The sequence below is a fragment of the Vulpes lagopus genome, chromosome 1, assembly GCF_018345385.1.
Source record: "Vulpes lagopus strain Blue_001 chromosome 1, ASM1834538v1, whole genome shotgun sequence".
Classification (NCBI taxonomy): domain Eukaryota; kingdom Metazoa; phylum Chordata; class Mammalia; order Carnivora; family Canidae; genus Vulpes; species Vulpes lagopus.
Genome location: NC_054824.1, coordinates 45,094,100 through 45,122,034, shown reverse-complemented (window position 1 = coordinate 45,122,034; position 27,935 = coordinate 45,094,100). Strand labels below are relative to the sequence as shown.

General features: G+C 36.4%; 1 protein-coding gene across 1 annotated transcript in view; it reads right to left on the bottom strand.

Moving 5' to 3' along the window:
• EYS (eyes shut homolog) overlaps positions 1–27,935 on the bottom strand; it is a 1,534,343-nt gene that overhangs the window by 733,727 nt on the left and 772,681 nt on the right. The window contains exons 20-21 of the mRNA XM_041742712.1: positions 26,886–27,010; positions 17,471–17,595 (exon numbers count right to left, since the gene is read on the bottom strand). Coding sequence (XP_041598646.1) covers positions 17,471–17,595; positions 26,886–27,010 — 250 coding nt within the window. The remainder of the gene's footprint in view (positions 1–17,470; positions 17,596–26,885; positions 27,011–27,935) is intronic.

Genomic DNA, 27,935 nt, shown 5'->3' with positions numbered 1-27,935 from the left:
GCTCATCCCGTCAAGTGCCCCCCCCAGTGCCCGTCACCCATTCACCCCCACCCCCTGCCCTCCTCCCCTTCCACCACCCCTGGTTCGTTTCCCAGAGTTAGGAGTCTTTATGTTCTGTCTCCCTTTCTGATATTTCCACACATTTCTCCTCCCTTCCCTTATATTCCCTTTCACTATTATTTATATTCCCCAAATGAATGAGAACATACAATGTTTGTCCTTCTCCGATTGACTTATTTCACTCAGCATAATACCCTCCAGTCCCATCCACGTTCGAAGCAAATGGTGGGTATTTGTCATTTCTAATGGCTGAGTAATATTCCATTGTATACATAAACCACATCTTCTTTATCCATTTATCTTTCGATGGACACCGAGGCTCCTTCCAGAGTTTGGCTATCTGTGGCCATTGCTGATAGAAACATCGGGGTGCAGGTGTCCTAGCGTCTCATTGCATCTGTATCTTTGGGGTAAATCCCCAACAGTGCAATTGTTGGGTCATAGGGCAGGCTCTATTTTTAACTCTTTGAGGAACCTCCACACAGTTTTCCAGAGTGGCTGCACCAGTTCACATTCCCACCAACAGTGTAAGAGGTTTCCCTTTTCTCCACATCCTCTCCAACATTTGTGGTTTCCTGCCCTGTTAATGTTCCCCATTCTCACTGGTGTGAGGTGGTATCTCATTGTGGTTTTGATTTGTATTTCCCTGATGCAAGTGATGCAGAGCATTTTCTCATGTGCATGTTGGCCATGTCTATGTCTTCCTCTGTGAGATTTCTGTTCATGTCTTTTGCCCATTTCATGATTGGATTGTTTGTTTCTTTGGTGTTGAGTTTAATAAGTTCTTTATACGTCTTGGAAACTAGCCCTTTATCTGATATGTCATTTGCAAATATCTCCCATTCTGTAGGTTGTCTTTTAGTTTTGTTGACTGTATCCTTTGCTGTGCAGAAGCTTCTTATCTTGATGAAGTCCCAATAGTTCATTTTTGCTTTTGTTTCTTTTGCCTTCGTGGATGTATCTTGCAAGAAGTTACTGTGGCTGAGTTCAAAAAGGGCGTTGCCTGTGTTCTCTAGGATTTTGATGGACTCTTGTCTCACATTTAGATCTTTCAACCAGGGATCCCTGGGTGGCGCAGTGGTTTGGCGCCTGCCTTTGGCCCAGGGCGCGATCCTGGAGACCCGGGATCGAATCCCACATCGGGCTCCCAGTGTATGGAGCCTGCTTCTCCCTCTGCCTGTGTCTCTGCCTCTCTCTCTCTCTCTCTCTCTCTCTCTGTGTATGTGTGTGTGTGTGTGACTATCATAAATAAATAAAAAAAAATTAAAATAAATAAATAAATAAATAGATCTTTCATCCATTTTGAGTTTATCTTTCTGTATGGTGAAAGACAGTGGTCTAGTATCATTCTTCTGCATGTGGATGTCCAATTTTCCCAGCACCATCTATTGAAGAGACTGTCTTTCTTCCAGTGGATAGTCTTTCCTCCTTTATCGAATATTAGCTGACCATAAAGTTCAGAGTCCACTTCTGGGTTCTCTATTCTGTTCCATTGATCTATGTGTCTGTTTTTGTGCCAGTACCACACTGTCTTTATGACCACAGACAGCTCTGTAGTACAACCTGAAATCTGGCATTGTGATCGCCCCAGATATGGTTTTCTTTTTTAAAATTCCCCTGGCTATTCGGGGTCTTTTCTGATTCCACACAAATCTTAAAATAATTTTTTCTAACTCTCTGAAGAAAGTCCATGGTATTTTGATAGAGATTGCATTAAACGTGTAAATTGCCCTGGGTAACATTGACATTTTCACAATATTAATTTTGCCAATCCAGGAGCATGGAATATTTTTCCATCTCTTTGTGTCTTCCTCAATTTCTTTCAGAAGTGTTCTATAGTTTTTAGATCCTTTACCTCTTTGGTTAGGTTTATTCCTAGGTATCTTATGCTTTTGGGTGCAATTGTAAATGGGATTGACTCCTTAATTTCTCTTTCTTCAGTCTCATTGTTAGTGTATAGAAATGCCACTGACTTCTGGGCATTGATTTTGTATTCTGCCACGCTGCCAAATTGCTGTATGAGTTCTAGCAACCTTGGAGTGGAGGCTTTTGGGTTTTCTATGTAGAGTATCATGTCATCAGCAAAGAGGGAGAGTCTGACTTCTTCTTTGCCAATTTGAATGCCTTTAATGTCTTTTTGTTGTCTGATTGCTGAGGCTAGGACTTCCAGTACTATGTTGAATAGCAGTGGTGAGAGTGGACATCCCTGTCTTGTTCCTGATCTTAGGGGAAAGGCTCCCAGTGCTTCCCCATTGAGAATTATATTTGTTCTGGGCTTTTCGTAGATGGCTTTTAAGATGTTGAGGAATGTTCCCTCTATCCCTACACTCTGGAGAGTTTTGATCAGGAATGGATGCTGTATTTTGTCAAATGCTTTCTCTGCATCTATTGAGAGGATCATATGGTTCTTGGTTTTTCTCTTGCTGATATGATGAATCACATTGATTGTTTTACGAGTGTTGAACCAGCCTTGTGTCCCAGGGATAAATCCTACTTGGTCATGGTGAATAATTTTCTTAATGTATTGTTGGATCCTATTGGCTAGTATCTTGTTGAGAATTTTTGCATCCATGTTCATCAGGGATATTGGTCTGTAATTTTCTTTTTGGTGGGGTCTTGTCTGGTTTTGGAATTAAGGTGATGCTGGCCTCATAGAATGAATTTGGAAGTACTCCGCTCTTTCTATCTTTCCAAACAGCTTTAGTAGAATAGGTATGCTTCTTCTTTAAACATTTGATAGAATTCCCCTGGGAAGCCATCTGGCCCTGGACTCTTGTGTCTTGGGAGGTTTTTTATGACTGCTTCAATTTCCTCCCTGGTTATTGGCCTGTTAAGGTTTTCTATTTCTTCCTGTTCCAGTTTTGGTAGTTTGTGGCTTTCCAGAATGAGTCCATTTCTTCTAGATTGCCTAATTTATTGGCATATAGCTGTTCATAATATGTTTTTAAAATCGTTTGTATTTCCTTGGTGTTGGTAGTGATCTCTCCTTTCTCATTCATGATTTTATTAACTTGAGTCTTCTCTCTCTTCCTTTTAATAAGGCTGGCTAATGGTTTATTAATTCTTTCAAAGAACCAACTCCTGGTTCTGTTGATCTATTCCACAGTTCTTCTGGTCTCGATTTCGTTGAGTTCTGCTCGAATCTTTATTAACTCTCTTCTTCTGCTGGGTGTAGGATCTATTTGCTGTATTTTCTCTAGCTCCTTTATGTGTAAGGAGCACATCCTTTTTGTATCTGAGTTCTTTCCAGTTTTTGAATGGATGCTTGTATTGTGATGTATTTCCCCCTTAGGTCTGCTTTTGCTGCATCCCAAAGATTTTGAACGGTTGTATCTTCATTCTCATTAGTTTCCATGAATCTTTTTAATTCTTCCTTAATTCCCTGGTTGACCCTTTCATCTTTTAGCAGGATGGTCCTTAACCTCCACGTGTTTGAGGTCCTTCCAAACTTCTTGTTGTGATTTAGTTCTAATTTCAAGGCATTATGGTCTGAGAATATGCAGGGGATGATCCCGAATTTTGGTATCGGTTCAGCCCCGATTTGTGATCCAGTATGTGGTCTATTCTGGAGAAAGTTCCATGTGCACTTGAGAAGAATGTGTATTCAGTTGAGTTTGGATGTAAAGTTCTGTAGATATCTGTGAAATCCATTTGGTCCAGTGTATCATTTAAAGCTCTCGTTTCTTTGGAGATATTGTGCTTAGAAGACCTATCGAGTATAGAAAGAGCTAGATTGAAGTCACTAAGTATAAGTGTATTATTATCTAAGTATTTCTTCACTTTGGTTATTAATTGATTGATATATTTGGCAGCTCCCACATTCGGGGCATATATATTGAGGATTGTTAAGTCCTCTTGTTGGATAGATCCTTTAAGTATGATATAGTGTCCCTCTTCATCTCTCACTACAGTCTTCGGGGTAAATTTTAGTTTATCTGATGGCTACCCCTGCTTTCGAGGACCATTTGAATGGTAAATGGTTCTCCAACCTTTTATTTTCAGGCTGTAGGTGTCCTTCTGTCTAAAACGATTCTCTTGTAGACAGCAAATAGGTGGGTCCTGCTTTTTTATCCAGTCTGAAACCCTGCGCCTTTTGATGAGGTCACTAAGCCCGTTCACGTTCAGAGTTACTATTGAAAGATATGAGTTTAGTGTCACCATGATATCTATTCAGTCCTTGTTTTTGTGGATTATTCCACTGAACTTCTTTTTAAAGGGGAATTTTAAGAGTCCCCCTTAAAATTTCTTGCAGAGCTGGTTTGGAGGTCACATATTCTTTCAGTTCCTGCCTGTCTTGGAAGCTCTTTATCTCTCCTTCCATTTTGAATGAGAGCCTTGCTGGATAAAGTATTCTTGGTTGCATGTTCTTCTCATTTAGGACCCTGAATATATCCTGCCAGCCCTTTCTGGCCTGCCAGTCCTCTGTGGAGACGTCTGCTGTTACCATAATACTCCTCCCCATAAAAGTCAGGGATTTATTGTCTCTTGCTGCTTTAAGGATCTTCTCTTTATCTTTGGAATTTGCAAGCTTAACTATTAAATGCCAAGGTGTTGAATGGTTTTTATTGATTTTAGGGGGGGGATCTCTCTATTTCCTGGATCTGAATGCCTGTTTCCCTTCCCAGATTAGGAAAGTTTTCAGCTAGGATTTGTTCAAATACATATTCTGGCCCTCTGTCCCTTTCGGCGCCCTCGGGAACCCCAATTAAACGTAGGTTTTTCTTCCTCAGGCTGTCGTTTATTTCCCTTAATCTATCTTCATGGTTTTTTAATTGTCTCTTTTTTCCTCAGTTTCCCTCTTTGCCATCAACTTGTCTTCTATGTCACTCACCCCTTCTTCCACCTTGTTAACCCTCATCGTTAGGACTTCTAGTTTGGATTGCATCTCATTCAATTGATTTTTAATTTCTGCCTGATTGGATCTAAATTCTGCAGTCATGAAGTATCTTGAGTCCTTTATGCTTTTTTCTAGAGCCACCAGTAGCTGTATAATAGTGCTTCTGAATTGGCTTTCTGATGTTGAACTGTAATCCAGATTTTGTAACTCTGTGGGAGAGAGGACTGTTTCTGATTCTTTATTTTGAGGTGAGGTTTTCCTTCTAGTCATTTTGCTCAGTGCAGAGTGGCCAAAAGCAAGTTGTATTGGGAAAAGGAGAGAAAGAAGGAAAGAAAAGTGAAAAAGAAAAAAGGAAGAAAAAAAGAAAAAGAGAGAAGAAAAAGAGAAAGAAAAAGAAAGGAAAAAGAAGGGTGGGGGAAGGAAACAAATAAAAAACAAACAAACAAACAAACACGGGGGATTATCTTCTGATTCTGTATACTCTAAGTCCCTTGACTTCCCCTGGAACTGGTCCGTCTAGCTGGTCTTCTGGGGGAGGGGCCTGCTGTGCTGATTTTCAGGTGTGAGCACTTGTGGGAGCTGCTCTGCCCCTGCTTGGTGCAGGGCTCAGTGGGGGGTGTTTACCCCCTGAGGCCCCAGGAGGAACCACCACAGTGGCAGCGGCCAGCTCTGGAGCCCTGGAGTCGGCCCCGGCAGTAACTCCGGGGCTCTCCGTCTGCAGGGCCTGGAGGCTCTGGGGCGCCACCGCTGATCTGGTCAGCTGGGGCTGAGTGCCCTTCCTGTCCTGGGCCCTCCCGGCCTCTGCCTGTCCCAGGGGGAGGCCGTTTCCTGGGCTGTGTCCCTGGCGCCCTGTGCTCCGGGGCCGGCGCCGTTGGATTCGCTCCCGCCCCGCAGCCCCCTCCGTGGAGCCGCCGCCCCAGCCCCTCCGAGCTGCTCCGGGTCCCGCCCTGAGCGCTGCAGCCCTTTAGGGAGCTCGGCGCTCTCCCCGGGGCGCAGGTGCCTGTTAGTGTCCCTGGGAGCCCGAGGGCATCCCCGCCCTCCTGGGTCCTGCTCTAACTCCCTGCGGGCCCCTTTCCGCGGGGAAGGTTGGTGCAGCTCCTGCTCCTCCGGGACGGGGCTCTCCTGTCCTGGGGACACTCGCCCCGGCCTCAGCCCGGCTCCTCGCGGGGCCCTTCCCCCTTGGAGGCCTTTTGTGTCTTTATTTCTTTCTCCCCGTCTTCCTACCTGGATAGATGCGCGAACTCTTCTCTTCTCGCTGTAGCATTCCAGCTGCTCTCTCTTTAAATCTCAGGCCGAATTCGTAGATTTTCAGGATAATTTGAAGGTTATCTAGGTAATTTGGTGGGGACAGGTGGTTTGGGGACCCTACTCTTCCACCATCTTGCCCCTCCTCCTACTAATGAGTTTTTAACAATATATGTACATATTGGGCTTTGAATGCAGAGATAGTTTCAATTTTAGAGTTATAGTCTTAACTGTGGCACAGTTCATGGTGGAAATAACACTGATTTTAATTTAAATTAAAATAATGTGTGTTCGCTTGGATTTGAGTTCAACACAACAACCTTGAGAATCTACTCATACCAGAATCATTTAATAACTATTATATTCACTATGTGTGAAAAATATTAGTGTGACCTGACATAACTAAATCCCTGAGATTCTAGATGCCAACAACATCCTCTAAATTGTGGTTTCCAAATTTTCTTCTCACCCTAAGTCTGCTGTCTATGAATCACCAGTCCTAGAATCTGATCCCTGAACCATAGTAGGTAAAAGTATAAGAGACATTAAAACATTTCAGAAGTCAAATACGCTGGGCTAATTAACTATTTCAGAAAGAACTGATGAAACTAATAAAGGTTCACAAATGTAAATATCCAGAATTCTCTATTGTCATTTGAGAGCTGGCAACTAAAAAGTTATAACTGTTTCTTACCACTAAATACCTATACTGTTCAGGGCATCTTTCCCTAGTCACAGAATGTTTGACTATGGTTCATGAGAAAAGACACTTATTTCATGGTTCATTTCCTAATTCCTACAATGAAAACAATGTCTTTATTCTCTGAATCCATATAATTCTTATTTGTTTGCACCTATGCCACTTACCTCTTTCTAATCTGTGTTATAGTTGTTTCTATGCATGTCTTATCCCCTCTTGTTGAACTTCTTAAACCACATTTCAATTAATTGTTAATATAAATCCAGTAATACCCATATACTAAGTGCTAAAAGAATATATGTAATAACAGGGTCTTTTAAAATGCTACACCCTCACATCCCTCCATTTGCACTCCTTGTAAAGAACCTGCTACCTTCCATACCTATTCTCTGTGGGGCAACTTCAATCTATACTCAATCATTCTTGTCAACAGTTGTCCTTCGGGCTTGCTCTCCTGTTGGAACTTTTTTCTGAAGCAATTTAATCAAATCAAGTGGGGCTCTCTACCTTTATTTTGACATCTATAGCATTATATATATATAAATATATATATTTATATATGTGTGTGTATATTTATATCAAAACACATTTTTTAAGAAATATCATTTGTTTGTCCATCTTTCCTTGGACTGCCAAACAAAATATGCCAACCTAATAGCCACGGTGTGTGTGACACAATGATTCACCACAATATTGGCCATTTTATACTTTTTTTAAGTATATCATTTAAAACACAAAGGTACAATCTTCATTTTAAAGCATTAATTAGGATGACTTCGGAACACTACTTAGCCTATTTTCTATAACATACTGGAACAATGCATATTATTTCTCTCCTTGTAGATGGAAGTGGATTAGGCTTATAGTTTGAATGTTTTGAAGCATTCTGGGCCTATGCATACAATTCTCCCTTTTCTTGGGAAATGCAAGTGCAAATGACACAAAAACAGTTACATAAGACAAAAAAAAAAAAAAGTCAAACACTATGGTACAAGGATACCGTCTAACACCTAAAATCAATCAAATACAGCAAGCAAAATATGCTTTTTTGAACATCAGTGCCCCCTGAGCTGCATGGAGAGGGACAAGCAACAGGTCTTATTCTTCCTTATAGATTGACTCTTTTCTTAGTTTCATTTATTTTTAAATAAAGGTGGGGGGACTAAACCAGCTGCATTGATTATGAATTAAAGAAGACTCCCAGACCACAATGGAAGCACTAAAGTGGGTGTTTATCATCAAAAAAATGCAGTAGATGTGTGTTATCATATTTCTTCCTGCTGCCTAGCCTGCATTTAATTATTTATAAAATAAAGTGGCAGATGTAAAATGCACAGCTACATTTGTTATAATGTAAGAACCATGAGAAATAAGAAATTTTAGTGTAAATATATAAGAGAATTTTTGTAGAAATTATATGAGTGAAATCCTTTTTAGTGTGACTGTGTTTGCCAAGAGAAATTTGAGCATAGCTCAGAGTAAGAAGATCTGGAACTAGAGTTGAATACAGAATAGAACCTTTCTGATATACCAGCTATGCATAAGTGTTATAACATCTCTATTTCCATATAGTAAAATAGGGACAACACTGATTCTTATGTCACAATGTTTTTTTAAACACTAAGTGAGATAATGCATCCCAAACACTTAGCAAATAGTTAATGCTTCACCAATGAAAACTAACTTTAGTGGTAGCTTATGGATTAAATGGTATTTTACATTACTTTATTATCATACAAAGCAATTCATTATACCTTTAATGGTATATAGCATTGCATCTAATCTGTATTGCAAATTTGTTAAATGGTGAGTACCAAAATGTTGTAGTCTCATCCATGTTCTTGTTCATTTGATAAATAAATATTTATTTAGAATGAATCTATTATGCGATATCAACATGAAGAAAAGAGGTAATAAGATGTGCATAGTTACTGTTCTAATGGAGGTTATGATGGGAGAGGAGAGAACAGAACAGGGTGAAGAGGGGGCAGACAGAAGGGAAGAAGGGGAGAATTTGGTCACATTTTAAATATAGAGACCTTATAAACAATTGTTAGATTACAGTTTTGGCAATTGCTATGAAAACAAATTATAAAATGAAAGTTGGAAATAGTACATTGCTTTAGAAGATAGCGGCAATTCTGACATAACTTATCATACTTTGCCATACAACACAACAATTCTCCATTCCTCTGGTATTTACTCAAATGAACTGAAAACTTATGAATGCACTAAAGCCTGCACACATGTTTATGGCAGCCTTATTTATAATTGCCAAAACCTGAAGGCAATTGAGATGTCCTTCAGTGGGAAAAGAGGTAAACTGTGGTACATTCAGGAAATGGAATATTATTCAGTACTAAATAGAAATGAGCCTTTAAACCATACAAAGGCATGGAAAAAAATGTAAATGCATATTATGAAGTGAAAGAAACTAATCTAAAATGGCTATTATATTATTCCAACTATATGACATCCTGGAAAAAGAAAAACCAAGGAAACAGTAAAAAAGATCAGTGACTGCTGAGAATTAGAGGAATGAGAGGGATGAATAAAAAATAAAAATAAAAAAAGAAGGGATGAATGAGTAGATGAAAGGATTTTCAGGACAGTGAAAATACTCTGTATGATGTTTTAAAAGTGGATACATATCATTATTTATCAAAACCTATAGAATGTACAATACCAAGAATTAACCCTAACATAAACTACAGACTTTGGGTAATAATGTTGTTCTCTAATTGTAACAATTCTGGTGGGGGATGTTGATAGTGGGGGAGGCTATGAAATAGGTTTTGGAATTCAGCCTATACTTTTATTTTGAAAAGCAGTTCTATAATATCCTCTAACCATACCCCCACCAAAATTACATAGAGATATTTATCTTAATAATAAGTGATTAAAAGATATGGTGTAGAGGAAAGAATATCAGTCCAAAGTGTGGGCATTTAAACATCTGTTCCCCAGGGTGCCTGGGTGGCAAGGATGGTTAAGCGACCGATTCTTGGCTTCAGTTCAGGTCATGATCTCAGGGTGGTGAGACAGCACCCACCTCAGGCTCTGCACTCAGCACAGAATCTGCTTTAGATTCTCTCTCCTTCTCCCTTTGCCCTCCTGCTTATGCACTCTCTCAATCTTTCTCTAAAATAAATAAATAAATCTTTAAAAAAAAATAAAATTCTGTTCCTACCTCTCCAATGGGCTAAAAATGCTATCTTAGGTGATTTTGCAGCCTCATGCTATAGATTTGGAAACTGAGGGTCAAAGAAATTTCCATCTAACAGTGTCTAAAATGTTAAGCCCTATTCTCCTCTGTGGCAATATATGACACCGAGAATATTGTAAGTTTCTAAAATATAAACATTCCTCCTCTAGCCACGTTTAAACAAGACACAGACACATAAAGATAAGAGGCGGACAACTACTACCCATATTATCTAAATAGTTCAAGAAGGTAATCATAATTCTACTATACTTCATTTATCAATATTAATGACTATTTTTAAAGATTTAAATTGTACATAATGGCTGTGTTACATGTCTATTATATAAATTGTAGGACTAGTCGCTAGTTTCAATATTCTATTTCTGAAAATATTAAACTGCATTTCCCATAATAAATCATATTTATTTGATACAGAGGACATCCTCTTTGCATTGTTAAAATACATGCTTTTATTCAAATTTGCACCTTCCCTCCTTCTCCAAAACCATTATATACTTTGGTTTATAAAATACTAAGTGACTGCATTGCTTAGAATGCTTATAAGATACATCTCTGCCTATGGTGAGACTAGTCCTGAGAAGCAGATTTTTTAAAACTGGCTATTATACATTTAACATTCTCACTAGCAGTACTGAGCTATCCCTCAGAGTAGACTTCCAATATGAGATACAGATGAAGACTTAACACTTTGGGAAATACCTTTCTAACCCTTGAGGGTAAGCCACAATCTTTGTCCTTGAGAAAGCTCTTCTAATGACTACTGAGTATTACTCAGGGTTTGTCAACTGCCTTATTATTTTTAACCTTAGTACTACATTATACTAGTTAATGTCTTCATTTCCTTCACCATACAGTTTCCTGCATTTTGAACCCATTGTTGACTACTATATTATCCCCTACACATTCATCTCCTTCACTCAGATGAAAACTCTCTCTTGGTAAGAAATTGAAACTTATGAATTTTTATATTATTTTGAGGATCTAGTAGAGTGTTCTGTATACAATATATACTCAGAATATGTTAGGGCAAAGCTTCAAATTTCCTTTTTTATTTTTCTTATTTTATTTATTTATTCATGAGAGACACACACAGAGAGAGAGAGAGAGAGAGAGAGAGCCAGAGACACAGGCAGAGGGAAAAGTAGGTTCCATGCAGGAACCAGACGTGGGACACGATCCCGAGATTCCAGGATCAGCCCTGAGCCAAAGGCAGGCGGTAAACCACTGAACCACCCAGGCGTCCCTTCAAATTTCCTTTAAAAGGAACATTGCTTTTGTTTGTTTGTGAATTCAAACGTTTGCATATAGACCCTAATTTGAATGTAAGAATAGTGTGTATTCACATGTATGATTTCCAAGTATTTTGCTATGGTGACTGTCCAAAGGATCTGCTTTTTTATATATATATATATATATATATATATATATATATATATATATATATATATATTTTGACTGATCAAATATATAAATAACTTGAGCTAAAATATGAATAAATGTCAAAGCAATAAAACATCTCTTTTTAAAAAAGAAATTATGAATTTAAGCACTGCATTTTTGCTTACTTCTTATATGGAAACACGTACATTTTAATTATTTAATAGGATGAATCATTGGATCTTGAACATAGTAAATACTTGTAAATATTCATTAACAATATCAATGACTTTATATCATGAAAAATAAACACCAGAACCATAGACAAACATCAAATCAATCAGTCTATCTTGCTATACTATGTATTGCTCTTTAGGTCTATTTTGAAGATGACATTTAAAAATCAGATACTGTAAATAGACTGTACTGTAGAACTTGAGCACTTTTTTCCTTAGAAAATAAATTTTCCTCCCCACCATTTTGTTGAATACAAATACAGCTTCTATACTACATAAAGATCTATTTTAATTTAAAGAATGTAATTAATACTTTTATTGACTATCACTTGCAAAATGCAATAAGTATGACCTATCGACAGTCATCAGTTAATGTATGGATCAATACCGTTTGGTAGAAATTCACTTACTGATGAAGAAATGAGCAATGCTGATCAAATTAAAAAGAGGAAGCTCATTTGTCTTGAATTTTCTTAACAAATCTAGGACATATAACAAACTGCATTCTGTCACTCAAATTATTTTACAGAGCATTTGAATTTTAGAATAATATAAGTACTTTAACGTTTTGGTTTACTTTTATATATAATCAGATCTGCTAAAAAGAACAATCTACACTAATTATCAGTTTGTCAGAGACTCTCACAGCTCTAAATATTATAAAAACCTGAGAGTTCAAGTCTAATATTATCTATCAAAAATTAATTCTCAGAAGTAAAGAAAAAAATAGATTCCCATTTCTCTATCCAGTAATGGCTATTCACTTCTCAAATTATTCTTCATTATCAAGCAAATAATAATTGTAGCAATATTAATTTTCTCTAATCTCACAAACATACAGCTGAGTTAACATTTCTATATAACAATGTCATTAGTGAGAATTTTAAAAATAGCCTCAGTAGAAGGAACATAGAAAGGATGTGGCATTTCTGAAGATCTCTTTGAGGAAGAAGGATATTAGAGAGAAGCTTAGGTTGACCTAAACAGACTTAATGTAAAAAGAACTGCTACAATTTTTTTTTCAATAAAAGGCTTAATAGTTTGTAAGTTTTGCTATATATCATTATCATCAGAAATTCAGTGCTCATATATTCCCAATAATTTGATATATTTTAACACACTTTAACACAGATTGCATGTGATACTGTACCAAGTGGTATACTTATTTGTGCAAGATACTTTATAATTTTTTATTCTCTACATGCTAGTGGTGAATCTGATTGCCAGCTACATTGGCATCATTTAAACATTCCATAAAAATCTCTAGCAACTCTGGAAAACAGAGCCATCATTTGAGGTGAGATACCTGTGAACGCAATTAGAATAAGAAAACCAGTTTTTTAAAAGACACATTGAATTTTGTGAATGAAGGAAAATTCATTATATTTTCCTTAATGTATATTCATAGGTGCTTTCATTCTTAAAACCATCACAAGACTTCTGGTTTTTGGTCCATCTTGTGAGAAGCTTGTAAATCATCCCTCCCTTCTTCATAAACATAAAAAGCTGAACAGACTAAGAATCCAGAACTCTTCTTAGATAGGTCAGAGAATTGAGGTCACAGGGCAAGCTGCTCTCTGCCAAATCGGAGAAACAGTCAAGTGGATACAGAGAATCACAGCTTAGACAGAAACCACTGCTGACCCACTGCATACCAGGGTGTGAAAACAAACTGTAATTGTCAAAATTCTGGAGGTCCAGTGTGGACAATCTTGAGAGTTAAAAACTCCAGAGGTATCCAGTCTTAGGGGATCATAAGTTTTACCACCAAGAATTCTACCAGGTTCTCACAATGAAGATGGGAGAAAAATCATTTTCTACTTCCAGTAGAGAGAGTGTAGCCCTTCTGGAATACTCCCAGAACACTATGTTGCTCATAACAAGGCCTGATCTTGAGGAAGACTATTTTTTCAGAACCCAATCAATCTGGGAAAAAGGAAACACTCAATTCTAGCCCCATGAAGCTTTCTTGTCGCATCTAAGGGCAAGGGGGACTGAGAAGCACAGGTGAAGGTCACAGCCCAGAGGTAAGGCACAGACAGGCTCACTAAAAGACTAAGACCTAATCCTAAAACTATTGAAAGCTTCCCCTCCCTCCACACCTTAACCACATCAATAGGACTCCTTTATGATAACAAGGGGTTATAACTGAAAGAACTGCACATTTGAAGTCTGCTGAAAAAGTCCTAAGAAAACCCAGTGGTTGCAGGCAGGACAAAAACAAGGATATCAGGAGAAAATATAGCCTCTGACACCTATAGCAACAGGAAACAGTAAACATGGCCTAACACCTAGCCAGGTAGAAATAGTCTTATACTAAAGATCTACTTATATCAATTACTTATATCCAGCCTACCACATTTGGCTATAAATATGAAATTACAAGGCATACTACAAGATGAAAAGTACAATTTGAAGAAACAGAGAAAGCACCAAAATCAGAGTCAGATATGGGAGAGATTTTGCAATTATCAGACTACAAATTTAAAACAACTATGATTAATATGTTAAAACTTTAATAAAACAACCCCAACAATGATGGCCAAAATAAAAATATACCACTTATAGTCTGTATTCCTAGGGATATTAAAATTATATTTACTCAAGCTCACAGCCTATCAGAGTAGGCATTTTATTTTAAATATTTATCATAAATATTTATTCTAAATATTTTATTAGAATGTGATAATTGATATAATATTTAGTCTCTTTCCATCTATCCTGCTGTTAGAATGCCATAAGCTATCACATCTGTGAATTGTCAATTTTTCCTTGTGCCCACCGTTTTCATGTTGACCAAACTCTACATGCACACAGAATCCTTAATCCTTTTTTTTTTTTTTTTTAAACTTTTATTTTTATTTTTATTTATTTATGATAGGCACACAGTGAGAGAGAGAGAGAGGCAGAGACATAGGCAGAGGGAGAAACAGGCTCCATGCACCAGGAGCCCGACGTGGGATTCGATCCCGGGTCTCCAGGATCGCGCCCTGGGCCAAAGGCAGGCGCCAAACCGCTGCGCCACCCAGGGATCCCCCAGAATCCTTAATCCTAACACAAATCAACTTACTTGTCTTCCAATCCATCTGCTTTGTTTCTTAAGCTTCTCTCAAATTTTATATCTTTCTGTGAATGCCATTCTTTTTAAGAGTATAAGAAACCAATGAAGTTTGACATTTCACCATGATTATGAATCTTTTAAAAAAATATCCCATTTAGTCTCAGGATTAGTTGGAAAAGGGAGGGAAAAAAATCTAAAAGGTGATATTTCAGGGACCTTATGTGTTTGCTATACTTGTTTTCAAAATAGTTTTTTCATTCTATTCTTTTATTTCAATATTTATGATTCTAACTTGACACTAATATTTCTCTCATTCCAACAAAGACTTTAAACATTTTCTTTGATTTTTCTATAGTTCTTCAAAATATTTTGTTCTTTCTTCGAACTAATAACTTATGTGCTATTTTCAGGGGTATACCTTGAAGTATATCTAATTTTAAATGTCTGTGATATGCATAACAGTTAAATGTTAAAATCTTTTTAATAAAGGAAATTTTATCTTTATCTTTTCCACTTATTTTAGAATATAACTAATGTACTAACAAAGTAGAATCTCCATTATCTCTTTATAGCTTTTTACCCAGACACTATCTCTTATGATAGTAAGTTTTTGATAGTCACACAGAGAGAGACAGAGAGGCAGAGACATAGGCAGAGGGAGAAGCAGGCTCCATGCACCCGGAGCCCGACGTGGGATTCGATCCGGGGTCTCCAGGATCGCTCCCTGGGCCAAAGGCAGGCGCTAAACTGCTGTGCCACCCAGGGATCCCTGATAGTAAGTTTTTTAAGTTCTGTTTTAGCTTTTAAGTACTTGAGAGAGTAAGTATAAAAAATCCAGTTCAGGGATCCCTGGGTGGCGCAGCGGTTTGGCGCCTGCCTTTGGCCCAGGGCGCGATCCTGGAGACCCGGGATCGAATCCCACGTCAGGCATGAAGCCTGCTTCTCCCTCCGCCTGTGTCTCTGCCTCTCTCTCTCTCTCTCTGTGACTATCATAAATAAAAAAAATAAAATAAAAAAAAATTTAAAAAAAAATTAAAAATCCAGTTCAAATTAATTTATTAAATGACTTACTAAAATACAGATGTATTACATCTAAGAGCATGTCTTAAAAAAGATTGTATTTATTTATTTTGAGAGAGAGATAGGGAGTTCAAGTGGGTGGAGGACAGAGGCAAAGGGAGTTCAAGTGGGGGGGGGAGGGACAGAGGCAAAGGGACAGAGGCAAATCTCAAGCAGACTCCATGTGGAGGCCCAATGCAGGGCTCAATCCTAGGACCCTGGGATCATGACCTGAGCTGAAGTCAATAATTGGATGTTTACCTGACTGAGCCACCCAGGTGCCCTGAGAGAACACAAGTTATAATTGACTCATATTCCAATGTGAAAGCATATATCCTGGGGATTAACTACTGAAAGGAATTTTAAGGATACTTGTCAGTAAATACTTTATGTACAATAAAATCATTTAAAAATGAGCATTTACTTCCCAATTATTTAGATTTCCATAGATCAATCTTTATTATCAGGATAATCTAGCTAAATAAAGGATTTGTTTCAGTCTTTTTCTTTCCACTGATTCTTTAAGGAAGCCATTATTGGTGTAATTTGAGGCATCAAAAATTAACTTCTTAAGACCAAATACCTCTCATGCCCAGAGGTCACAGTGCCTAAAACTCTTCCTCAAAGATTATCCTTCTGTGATCACTAAAGAAAAAAACCTTTCCCTAGGGCAAAGCCAGGAGAGAAGGATCCTAAGAAAAAGGAAGGTGACAGTTCTGGTTTAGCTTTTCTCTCTGGTAAACTCTCTCAGACAGATGAACCTTGGGGATACCCTTCAAAAGGGGAGAGTCTGACTTAAGCCCAGATTTTCTCAAATTATTTTGTTTGATAACACTTATTGACGATTTTTCTGCAGAAGCAGATTCCTGCTTCTGACATTTCCTCCACATCTTCCAGCTCCAAGTGGTCTAGTTCTATTCATACTTATGTATCTTTCTTAGGTACTAGGCAGGTCTCACCTTCCTTTTAAGTCTGATTCCTTAATCTTGCCCTGGGTCATCTGACTGTCCTCTAATTATTTAGCCTTTATATCATTTTAGTCTAGTCTGTCGTTTAATGATATTTATACATATACATTTAAAATTCCTGACATTATAGTCCTACCAATTGCTATTCCCTTACTACATTCATGTACTGTGGTCAGTTTTAATAAAGATTGTGGTCAGAAGCTATCTTTTAATAGAGACATTTCTACCAAGGTAAGTCCATTCTAGTGTTAATGCAGTTTGGATCAGTCCAGACTTGCAAGGAAAGCAGATTCATCCTCCTTGGACATACAATACTCTGAGCCCAACTCTGAAAACAGTGCTATGTCCTTGGGCAAAACAGAGGTTCTGCCAAGACTCTGACAATATTAAGTAATTCCTCTACTGGCATCCTCCTTCCAAATGCATTAAAACATTAGAGGACAATATATTAAGTGACTTGCACCCTGGTGTGAATCAATTTATCAGAATGCTTTTCTCCTGAAAGGAAAGGCTGAGGGTACATGTGATGAATGGACAAGATGGGAAAGGGGAATGCTGAGGAGGAGTATGTACAGTCAGAGAAAGAGAGAAATGCTAATATAACTTCTCCAACCTAATTTCCACCAGACGATTTTCTATTATTCACTGAATTTTAAAGACAATGAAAAAAGTATCACAACAAAACCATCAATAATCTTTACCACAAATCCAGATATGCATAAACATGTTGAGCCAAAGCCAGGTTCATTTTCTATGCATATTCCATGAACACATAAGTTGGAAATGCACTTCTCAAGTTCATTCTCACAGTGAAGTCTTGACCATCCTGTTAAACACAATTACAAAGCACATATTTAATTTTAAAATAATAATAATAATAGATTATATATATAGTTTATATATGCTTATACTATTTGTTATAATTGTACTTGATGTTTTATATAAATTATCATAGTTTATCTTCATAATAATTCTATCAGGTAGCTACTATTATAATCTCTATTTAGTAGATGAGAAAATGAAACTTGGAGAAGATAAATAATTTGTCCAGAATTACTAGTTCTGTAAAAATGGAAGCTAGCATATATAAAATAAAGTTTTGGCTTGTATCTATGGAGCCATTCTATACATTACATATCCAAATGTCTTTATTTATTTTACCCTGGAACAAAGATATAGAAAATAATGGAATAAACACATCCCATACTTCCATTTAGTATGAATGTTAAATTCAAAGGAAAGCAACTACTTCAGATTTCTAGATATAAAATGTTTCTTATAATACTTGTAGGATTTTATAGGTAGTATTTCTTAATCTGGGGCTCTATAGAATATAAATAATATGTCTAAATCAGCTATCAGCTATAAGAATTCTCCTTAAACATAATGATCTCATTTGCCATACCAACAAACTGTATGCTTGTCATTTTTTTTGGGGGGGGGAAGGTGCCATTATTTTATCACCTACTTAGCAACCAACATTGCTAAGCTCTCTGCAAGATAATACCCAAAATATGGTTTACTAGGTACACATTAAGAACACTTCTAAAAAACCATTGATTTTTTTTCCTATGAAGGATCTATTTATAATGTCCTTAATAGGGATGCCTGAGTGGCTCAGGGGTTGAGCCTCTGCCTTCAGCTCAGGGCGTGATCCCGGAGCCCGGAATCGAGTCCCACATTGGGCTTCCTGCAGGGAGCCTACTTTTCCCTCTGCTTCTCTCTCTCTGTGTGTCTCCATGAATAAATAAATAAAATCTTTCAAGGTAGCTGTTACTAGCTTTTTAAACTATTTTTCTATGTATTATCCAGCAGCATTTAATCTGAACTCTGGCTATTGGGAAATGAGTTCTTATTCTTGTTCCTACTTAGCAACATATTCTCACTGTTCTTCCCTGATAAATTATAAGAGAACAATTATATAAGTATTCTGGGGTACCTAGAAACAATCTAATGCAATATAGCATCGTAAGAAGAAAAATACCACACAAGTTTAAAAGATTTGGTGGAGTCCAGATCAAACTTAGAAGGAGCTCCCAAAAGACTAAATTTACCAAAAAGCATATGCAAGACTCTTTTCACTTTGTAATTCTTTCATATGATGGCTTTATTCTGTGGGCATCTCTACTATGGAGGCTATAAATGGTGATACAGAAAAACATTCTGCAGAGCTTATAAAAAGCCACGGTGACCAGTCACTCACATGGTTGAAACTCACAACATCTTGTTAAGCATAAAAGCACATTCCATAAAAATATTTACATTCTGATAACTTTTCTTATAAAAGTCAAATATATACAGACTTAGTAACATTGCTTAGAGATATACACATACGTAATAAAGCCCTAAGGAACACTAAGGGAAATGTCGAATGTAAAGTTCAGAATAGTCACTATAGGGTGGTGGCAGAATTTTAATGTGTTCAGTGAGGGATATAGAAGAGGCTGGAAATATTGCTAACATTTTTTTTTCCTTGAAGCAAACAGGAGGTACACGAATGCTTACTGTATTATTTTATAAAATAAATATTCCTTGATTATATATATTCTTCTGATTGAATAGAACAATTCACAATATAGTTTAAACAATTAAAAATGATATAGTTTTCTTCTTGCTTCTAATACTATGAAGGACATCATAAAACTTTAAACCATAAGATGGTAACTGTGAAAGAAAAAAAAATCATCATACTTGTTAAAAAGACAAGGAAGACTATATTCAAGAGTATTCTAATGAGAGAGAGAGAGATTATTGAAACAGAGGAAAAAGACTGAATTTAACTATGCTGAATCAAAGGTAGATGGGAGAATTTTCAAAAGCTGGAGTGGGCTAATGGGAAAATACTGGAGGATATTGGGCTGGGTGGAAGTTGGTCAATGTGCTTAGGACATCTTTGTTTGGTAACCTTCATTTATTGACAGGAGGCTCCTAGCTTCCCACTGAGCCTGTTACGGCAGGTAGGGAGGCCATATCTCCTTCTATAATTACTTTTCAGAGGGATGGCTCCCAGGTGTTGGAAAAAGACATTTCTGGGTTGTAAAATTGGCAAGAGGCTGAAAGAAGGTTTATATCTCAAAGGGGTAGAGAAAAAAGTTACAATTACAAGTTTTCTGAAGTAACTGCTCTAAAGAAAGGGAAGTCAGAGGCCTACAGTCATGAAGCCTATCTAAAGTGTCGTTAAGCTGAGGGGAATATTAAGGATGTCTTAGTCAAAAACAACAAACTAGGATAGAAAATCAGTTAGTTAAGACTTAGAACAGAAAATAGAAAAAAAAATAAAAAATAAAATTAAAAAAATAAACTTAAATTAAAAATTAAAAAAAATTATTAAAAAAGAAAATAGAAACCACTCTAGGTATTTATGCAAAAAGAATAAGATGCTTACAAAATTATTAGAAAGAAGAGCTATAGGAGTAATTCCAATAACCATAATAGATATGACTCTTTGGGAGATGCCACCTCTATCATACACAGGAAACTGAGCAACATAAAAGCCACCATCAGAATTATTCAGTTTAAGAACTCATTGCACTAATTGAGGGAAGTTGGATTACCAGGAAGCCACCAACACAGTCTCTCTGGCTGCTTCCTCCTACCCTGCAGTTAGTGATTGAACGCTAGATTGCAGAGGCTCACTGCCATTCCTTATGGTTCTGCATTTTAATACACACAAAGTCATAGACTCAGAAAATCCCACGTGTCCATGACCTTGTCTACCAGCTAAAATTTGCTAAGATATCTAGAAATGACCTCCACTAGATCCTCTAGATTTTAGGTATGTTTTTTACAAGTGGAACTCAATTTATGTCACATCAGCTTCAAAGGAAGTCTAGATATTGTAGTTTTTTGTTTTCTTGTCCTTGCAATATAGGAAACCACAACAGACAGGACTGGATGCTGAGTGCCAATCATAACCGTTAAAATAGATAGACAGATGGATAAAAAAATAATATGTGGTATATTTATACAATGGAATACAACTTAGCCACTAAAAAAAAAAAAAAAAAAAAAAAGAATGAAATTTTGTCATCTGTGACAAGGATGAATCCGTCACAGCACTCCAACCAGTCTTAGGGTTAACTTGCTTCAAGTCTACACACTCCTTACTTGCTGACCTAAGTCCCTTCATCTGTAACATAATTAATTTACTTTCTTTGAGATTTGCAGACCACTAAGCTTGAGGAGTGAAGGACCAGAACCTTCCCAGGCCACAGAAGCCAGCAAGTCTGTTCAAAGCCACTTCAGGATTCTGATTAGCGTAGCAATTTTTTTGTAAAATGTTTTTCTTTTTTAGGTCACACAGATGATTTTACTAACTTCCTTTTGTGCATCTGTAAACCTTGCCCTCCTCTGCAGAAATAAAGAGTACTCCTACACATCATGAAATACGAACTGGCTCCTCCTCACTCAATATAATAATATAATGTTTATAGACGGCACCATCGAGTCTTCATGAAATTAAGAAATGTTATAGACTACTACTTCCTTTGTTGATAACTTCCCTAAACACCTTTAAAACCCTTGGGCCAGGCAGAGATTTTGGAGTTGGCTTTTGGATAAGAGTCTGCCTTCTCTCCAAGTTGCTGGCCTCATGAATAAAGCTCAAATTCCTTTCCAATCAAAAACGTGTCTCTTGCAAGAAGTTACTGTGGCCAAGTTCAAAAAGGGTGTTGCCTGTGTTCTCCTCTAGGATTTTGATGGAATCTTGTCTCACATTTAGATCTCTCATCCATTTTGAGTTTATCTTTGTGTATGGTGAAAGAGAGTGGTCCAGTTTCATTCTTCTGCATGTGGATGTCCAATTTTCCCAGCACCATTTATTGAAGAGACTGAGGTGGACACTTGATGGGATGAGCACTGGGTGTTTTTCTGTATGTTGGTAAATTGAACACCAATAAAAATTAATTAAAAAAAATAAAATAAAACTATGGTGGGGTGAGGGTGATACCATAAAAAAACAAAAACAAAAAAAAACGTGTCTCTTGAGTAATGGCCTTTCAAGGGACGGGCAGCTGAACTTGGGTTTGGTAACAGGCCTATTAAGCTAAGTAAAATAAGTCAAATGGAAAAAGACAAATAGTGTATGATTTCTACTTATGTGGAATTAGACACAAAACAAAACAAATGAACCAGGGAAATAAAAAAACTCATAGAGAAAAGACTACTGGTAAAGAAGGAAAGGAGTTGGGGGTGGATAGAATAGGTCAAGGGAGTCAACTGTATCATGATGGATATAACTAGGCTTGTGGTAGCAATCATTTTATAGTGTATACAGATGTTGAATTTTAAAGCTGTATATCTAAAACTTATGCAACAAAAATATTTTTACACAAAGATTGATCAAATTTTGTGTCTGTTAACTGAAAAACGTGCTTTTGGTTACTAAGGGGAAGTGGAAAACAACCTATAACCCTTTACTTGCTGCTAGAAAAGATAAGATCTTTCAAACCCTTACAAAATGGAAGTTACAATGTAGATGCTTCATAAGTTTATGGAACTTATGGTAAGATTTGAATGAAAAGATTTGTGTAGGGGTGTCTGGATGGCATAGTGGTTGAGCGTCTGCCTTTGGCTCAAGGTGTGATCCTGGGGTCCTGTGCTGGGGCCCTGCAGGGAGCCTGCCTATTCCTCTGCCTACATCTCTGACTCTGTGTCTCTCATGAATAAATAAATAAAAACCCAAAAAAATAAAAAAGGAAAAGATCTGTGCAAATTGCTGAACATAGTTTGCGATAAGTTTTTTAGAAATGTTGGTTACTATTATTTGTTCCCGATACCTTGCTGAACAAACTCTATGAATGAGCTTATTTTCCAATTCTGTGAATGAAGAAACAGATATTCTGAAATGTTAAGTAAAATTACATGAGCTAATGGGCTCAGGCTGCTTCATCCAAAATAATATATCTTACCTATAATTCTATATTTAGTTAATTACAATTTTTAGGTGATTTTTACCTACAATTTTATCAGGAAACTGAGACTCAGAGAGTTTTTATAATAATGTTAAACATCTCCAAGTTACCAGGTCACAAAGCTGAGATTTGAACTTTATTCTTCCCAGATTCCAGATGTTCTTTGTTCATCACCTTACTTCTCTGAGTACCACATGGTGTTGTGCTATTTGGGGAAAGGATTTAAGTCTATAAGCAATGCTTTTTAATCAGTTTCATGGTTTTTTTTTTTTTTTTGGTTAAAAAAATAACAAAATAAATAAGATGATGTCTTTGTACTGAAGGTGGTAATAAGAAATAAGAGCAGGACAAGGGAATATAAAACAGACAAATGAAAATTCAGTGGGTAAGATTTTTTTTTAAAGAAAATATTTAGAAGCAGAAAAGAAAACACCCTTTGAATCCATGTAGGTTTGATGCCCATTTGTAATAACATAACAAGATATTCAGAAAATACTGTTTGGTGGTTACCAAAAGTTTTCATTAGCAAGCCAGAAAAGTAATCAAATCATTATGGTGTTAAACTCAGTATTAATCTAATATTTCATGTATAATAGAAATTAAATAAGTGCTTACTGGATAAATCACATCAAATAATGAGGGTATAAAACAAAAAAGAATTTAGATATCAAACTGTAATAAGAATAAGAACAAATTAGGCTAATTTTAAGTTGATAGCAAAACAAGTTTTTGAATACTTATACAACTAGAAACACTGACCAATTTTAATACTACCATTCTCTGCCATAACATAGCAGTTATAAGAGTCTGAGTTTATTGATGAAAATAAAAAAGTCACTATTTGAAAGATTTATATATTTTACTTTTATTTCCTTTTCCTTCTTATCACCAAGTGATTTGCATCTAATCTGGGGAAATAAAATAAAATTAAACCTAAATCTAAAATGATTCTAACTACTTAATATATTATACAGTAACCAAATGATATAAATTGAAAGTATTTTTTTCTTAGTCTAACTGTAGAACATGTAGAATTCATTTTTACACCTAAATCACCATGAAAATACAATAGCACATACTCTTTATTTCATATTAATTATTTCGCTTTGCATGAGTTTTGATTAAATAGAAAGATCATTATGTATCTCCCCTGTTCTGAAATAAAAGTCATACCTCTGACTGAATAATTGTGAGTACTATGGCCGATACTATTTTTGTGTGCTTCTGTATTTTCTTGCCTCAAGGATGATGCAGAATTTCTGTTTCAAAATGAATAATGTTATTTTTAAGAGCAAATTGTGTATCCAAAGTTTATATCATCACCTATATAAACACTGTTACATCCCTCCTGAGTATAAAAAGTGTGTAGGCACAGTGGCTGCCCCAGGGACTGAGAACAACTCTGGGTAAGCATTCACATTTCCAATGCAGAGATTGTTCTCTTCACTTTCAATTTGCTTTTAATGGGATAACTATGGTTTCACTTACTGAGTGTTAAACATTTTTAATATTACACTATAAATGTGACTATTGAGGTAAAACAAAGGGAACAGTGTCTTACTTCATAAAATAACCTGGATGCTTGTATTAATACTTCCATGGAAATGAGTTCCCTACTCACTTGAATTCACTACATAGGCAGAGGATGAGCTCATTCTTTCCTGAATGCTGCTCAGGTTGCAACCTTTGTACAAGGATCTCATGTAGAGAGGATGAGTGAGTTCTGAGATCAACCTTGTCAAGCATAGTACCTAATTAGCTTGGAGGAAAGGGTACAACAATCTAATTTGTCTGCTTAGAGAGACGGGAGGGGCTTGTGCTAACTATGGCCCTGTCTGTGATTTATATCTCTCTTTGGACTAACAAGTTGAGGAGATGGAGATAAAGGGATAAATTACAAATTTTCAGGTACAGAGTAAGAGCCACCTAAGATTTTGACCATGGAGGAAAAGTTGTTACATGAAGACATAACAATTCTGATATTGACAACACGATGTGAATCTGAGATTTCCAACTGATGAAAATAGAATATGGGAAAAGTTTATAGTGCATAATTAATTTAAAGACAGAGGTAAATACTTGGTGAGGGTAGGTTTCTATTAGGTACCATGAAAGGTAAGGATGATGGCATGTTTTAGACCAGAGCTTAAGAATTATCAACATTATTTAAGGCTGGTTTCCTTCATGGATAAAAGAGGAGTGGACCAGTATAAATCAAAGGAATTAGACTTTGTGTCTTTCTATGACATTTGGGAAAATGCAAGTTGATATGAACTATACAGAAAAGTGGTAAGTTCTCAGTTATCAGTTTTTGCTTATCAAGCTTTTCACGAGTGAATGAGACAAATGTGGGTGAGTAACCTTCCTGAAAAAGTCTCATAGAGGTTAGAATTGCTAACATTTAAGCTGCAAAAACACTGATGGATCTTACTGGTGAAGCTCCTTTTTTAAAAAATAGTTGTTTATTTTATTTATTTTTTATTCTAGTTAGAACATTTAAAATGATATCTGTCCTTTTAGAAAAATCTTATGTGTATAATATAGTACTATTAAATAGGCACAATGTTATACAATAGTTCTAGAGAACTTAACTAGCATAACTGAAACTTTATTTATTTTTTTTTCTTTTTATATAACTGAAACTTTATGGGAAGTTTCTATTCAGTGAAGGCCCTTCTTTGGAGAGCATAAGAAATGAGGATGTAAAACCAGGCCAGACTTCCTGGCTCTGAATCTCAGCTTTGCCCCTAATGTGCTATGGAAGATTATTTCTCGACTGTTATCATAAGGTTATGTTCACTGCATATGGTAATGACAATAAGTGTTTTAAATGTTCAGACTTCAATAAAGGCATTTTTGCTTAAAAGAGGCAAAACTTTTTTTAAAGACTTTATGTAGTTATTTGAATGAGAACACAAGCGGGGTAGGGTGGAGGAGAGGGACAGAGCAAGAGGGACCAGCAGGCTCCCTGAGGAGCAGGGAGCCTGACGCAGGGCTCGATCCCAGGACTCTGGGTTCATGACCTGAGCTGAAGGCAGATGCTTACCTGACTGAGCCACCCAGGTGCCCCTAAAGAGGCAAAACTTTTAGAGTCATTCATTCTTTTTATATCAGAGAATTGCAATGTTTATTCTACTTATTTTATCTGTAAGAGTTATAGTTTTATGTAGAGGTGGCTATTTCAACATTCAGGTAGAAATGTTTTCAGATGCTCTATCTGACCAAAAAAAAAAAAAAAAAAAGCCTAGTATCAATATGGGGTATTCCAAAACAGAGGAGTACACTGAGTGAATGTTGAACATGTCAACAACACATCAATGATACTCAGTTGATAAGTATTCGCTAGTTTGTTAACTTCACATATACAGAAGCCCTAATACCCACAAGGCTGCCTGGCTGTTATTCCCTCAGGGGATCCAAATAACCAGAGACTCAGAATCCCGGGGTTTCCACAACCAGTCTCAAGTCTTCAATGGAGTCTGTAAATAGAATTCTTTTTTGGTAGCCAAAAATATCCCACATATATTCCTGCAAGATTATTACTTCTCAAGGAAATTCAGGCATTCACTATGATGTACCTGACTGTTCAAGATAGGATGAGTGACAGAAGACACAGGAATAAAGCAACAAAGTAAAAAATCTGCAAAATTAGAGAACTAGAAGAAAGAGAGGAGAAAAAAGATGCATGGACACAAGTTGTTTATACTGATGTATGCTTAAAAAGAATATGGCCAAAGGCTGAAATGGCCAAAGCATCAATTATTAATGAAAAAGTTTTCCCTGAATAAAATCAGTGTACTCATCTTGTCTATCTCTGTAGTGACCATTGTTAGAGGTAATAATAATGTCAATATTAATTAGAGCTAACATTTACAAAGGACTTGCTGTGTGCCTGGCACAACGGACATAAAGATCATAATTATGAAGTTTACATAGATGTAGAAAATGGCTATAGTGAGTTATACTCTAAGCAGCAGGATTTCTTGCTAATAGGCTGATTTCTTACTAGTCTCACAGAACATCCATTTCAAAAAAACAGAACATGAATTTCATATTTTTAAGTGTGCTCATTGCTTAAAACTTAGCTGATAACCAACAACATTATTGGTGAAGCACATTGTCAAGTTCATATTAGATACACATACATACATAAACATATATTTTGTAAATAAAGTATGCATGATTATATTTTTTCAATAATTACCTTGTTGACATTTGCAAATATATCCATTGATGTGATCTTCACACTTTGTACCTTTTAGACGTAGTGATGAAGAACATTCATTTATATAAATTTTACAAAATTGTCCAGAAAATCCAGGAACACATCTAAGAAAGAAAAGTAAAAAATATATAAATATATACATGTAATATGGATGATCCTATACTATGGAGTTAATATTTGTCATATTTGAATAAAATTAAGCACATGAAGTAGTTTTTCATTAAGGTTGATTTATGAGAGCTAATTTAGTTGATATTCACCAGTGTCTTCAATGAAATTAAGGCCCATTAACAAAAAGCAACCAGAAACAAGGAAGGAGAACAAAAAAAAAATGCTCATGTATCATAGAGCTCAGTCATTCTAGGTTTAATTCTTTCCATTTTATTTCAAATATATGTAGCTTGATAATATATATATTTTAAAGTATCTATTATCTATGCCTGTATTATAAAGAACATTGACTAAAATTGATTATAAGATAGTTAATAAACTTTTATAATAGTGAAAAACTTGATAATTTTATAAAATATTTCACAAATATTTATTTTTTATTGAAATTCCACTTAGTCAAAATATAGTTTAACATTAATTTCAAGTGTGCAGTATAGTGATGCAACACTTCCATACATCAACCAGACTCATCACAAGTGCATTCTTTAATCCCCATCACCTATTTAAATCATCCCCCACCCACCTTCCCTCTGCTAACCATCAATTTGTTTACTGTAGTTAAGAGGTTATTTCTTGATTTGCCTCTCTTTTTTTCCTCTATGTTGTTTCCTAAATTCCACATATGAATGAAATCATATGGTATTTGTCTTTCTTTGACTGCCTTCTTTCGCTTAGCATAATACTAAGCATTTCACGGGCAGCCTGGGTGGCTCAGCAGTTTAGCACTGCCTTCTGCCCAGGGTGTGATCCTGGAGACCCGGGATCAAGTCCCACGTCGGGCTCCCTGCATGGAGCCTGCTTCTCCCTCTGCATGTGACTCTGTCTCTCTCTCTCTCTCTCCTCTCTGTGTATTCTCAT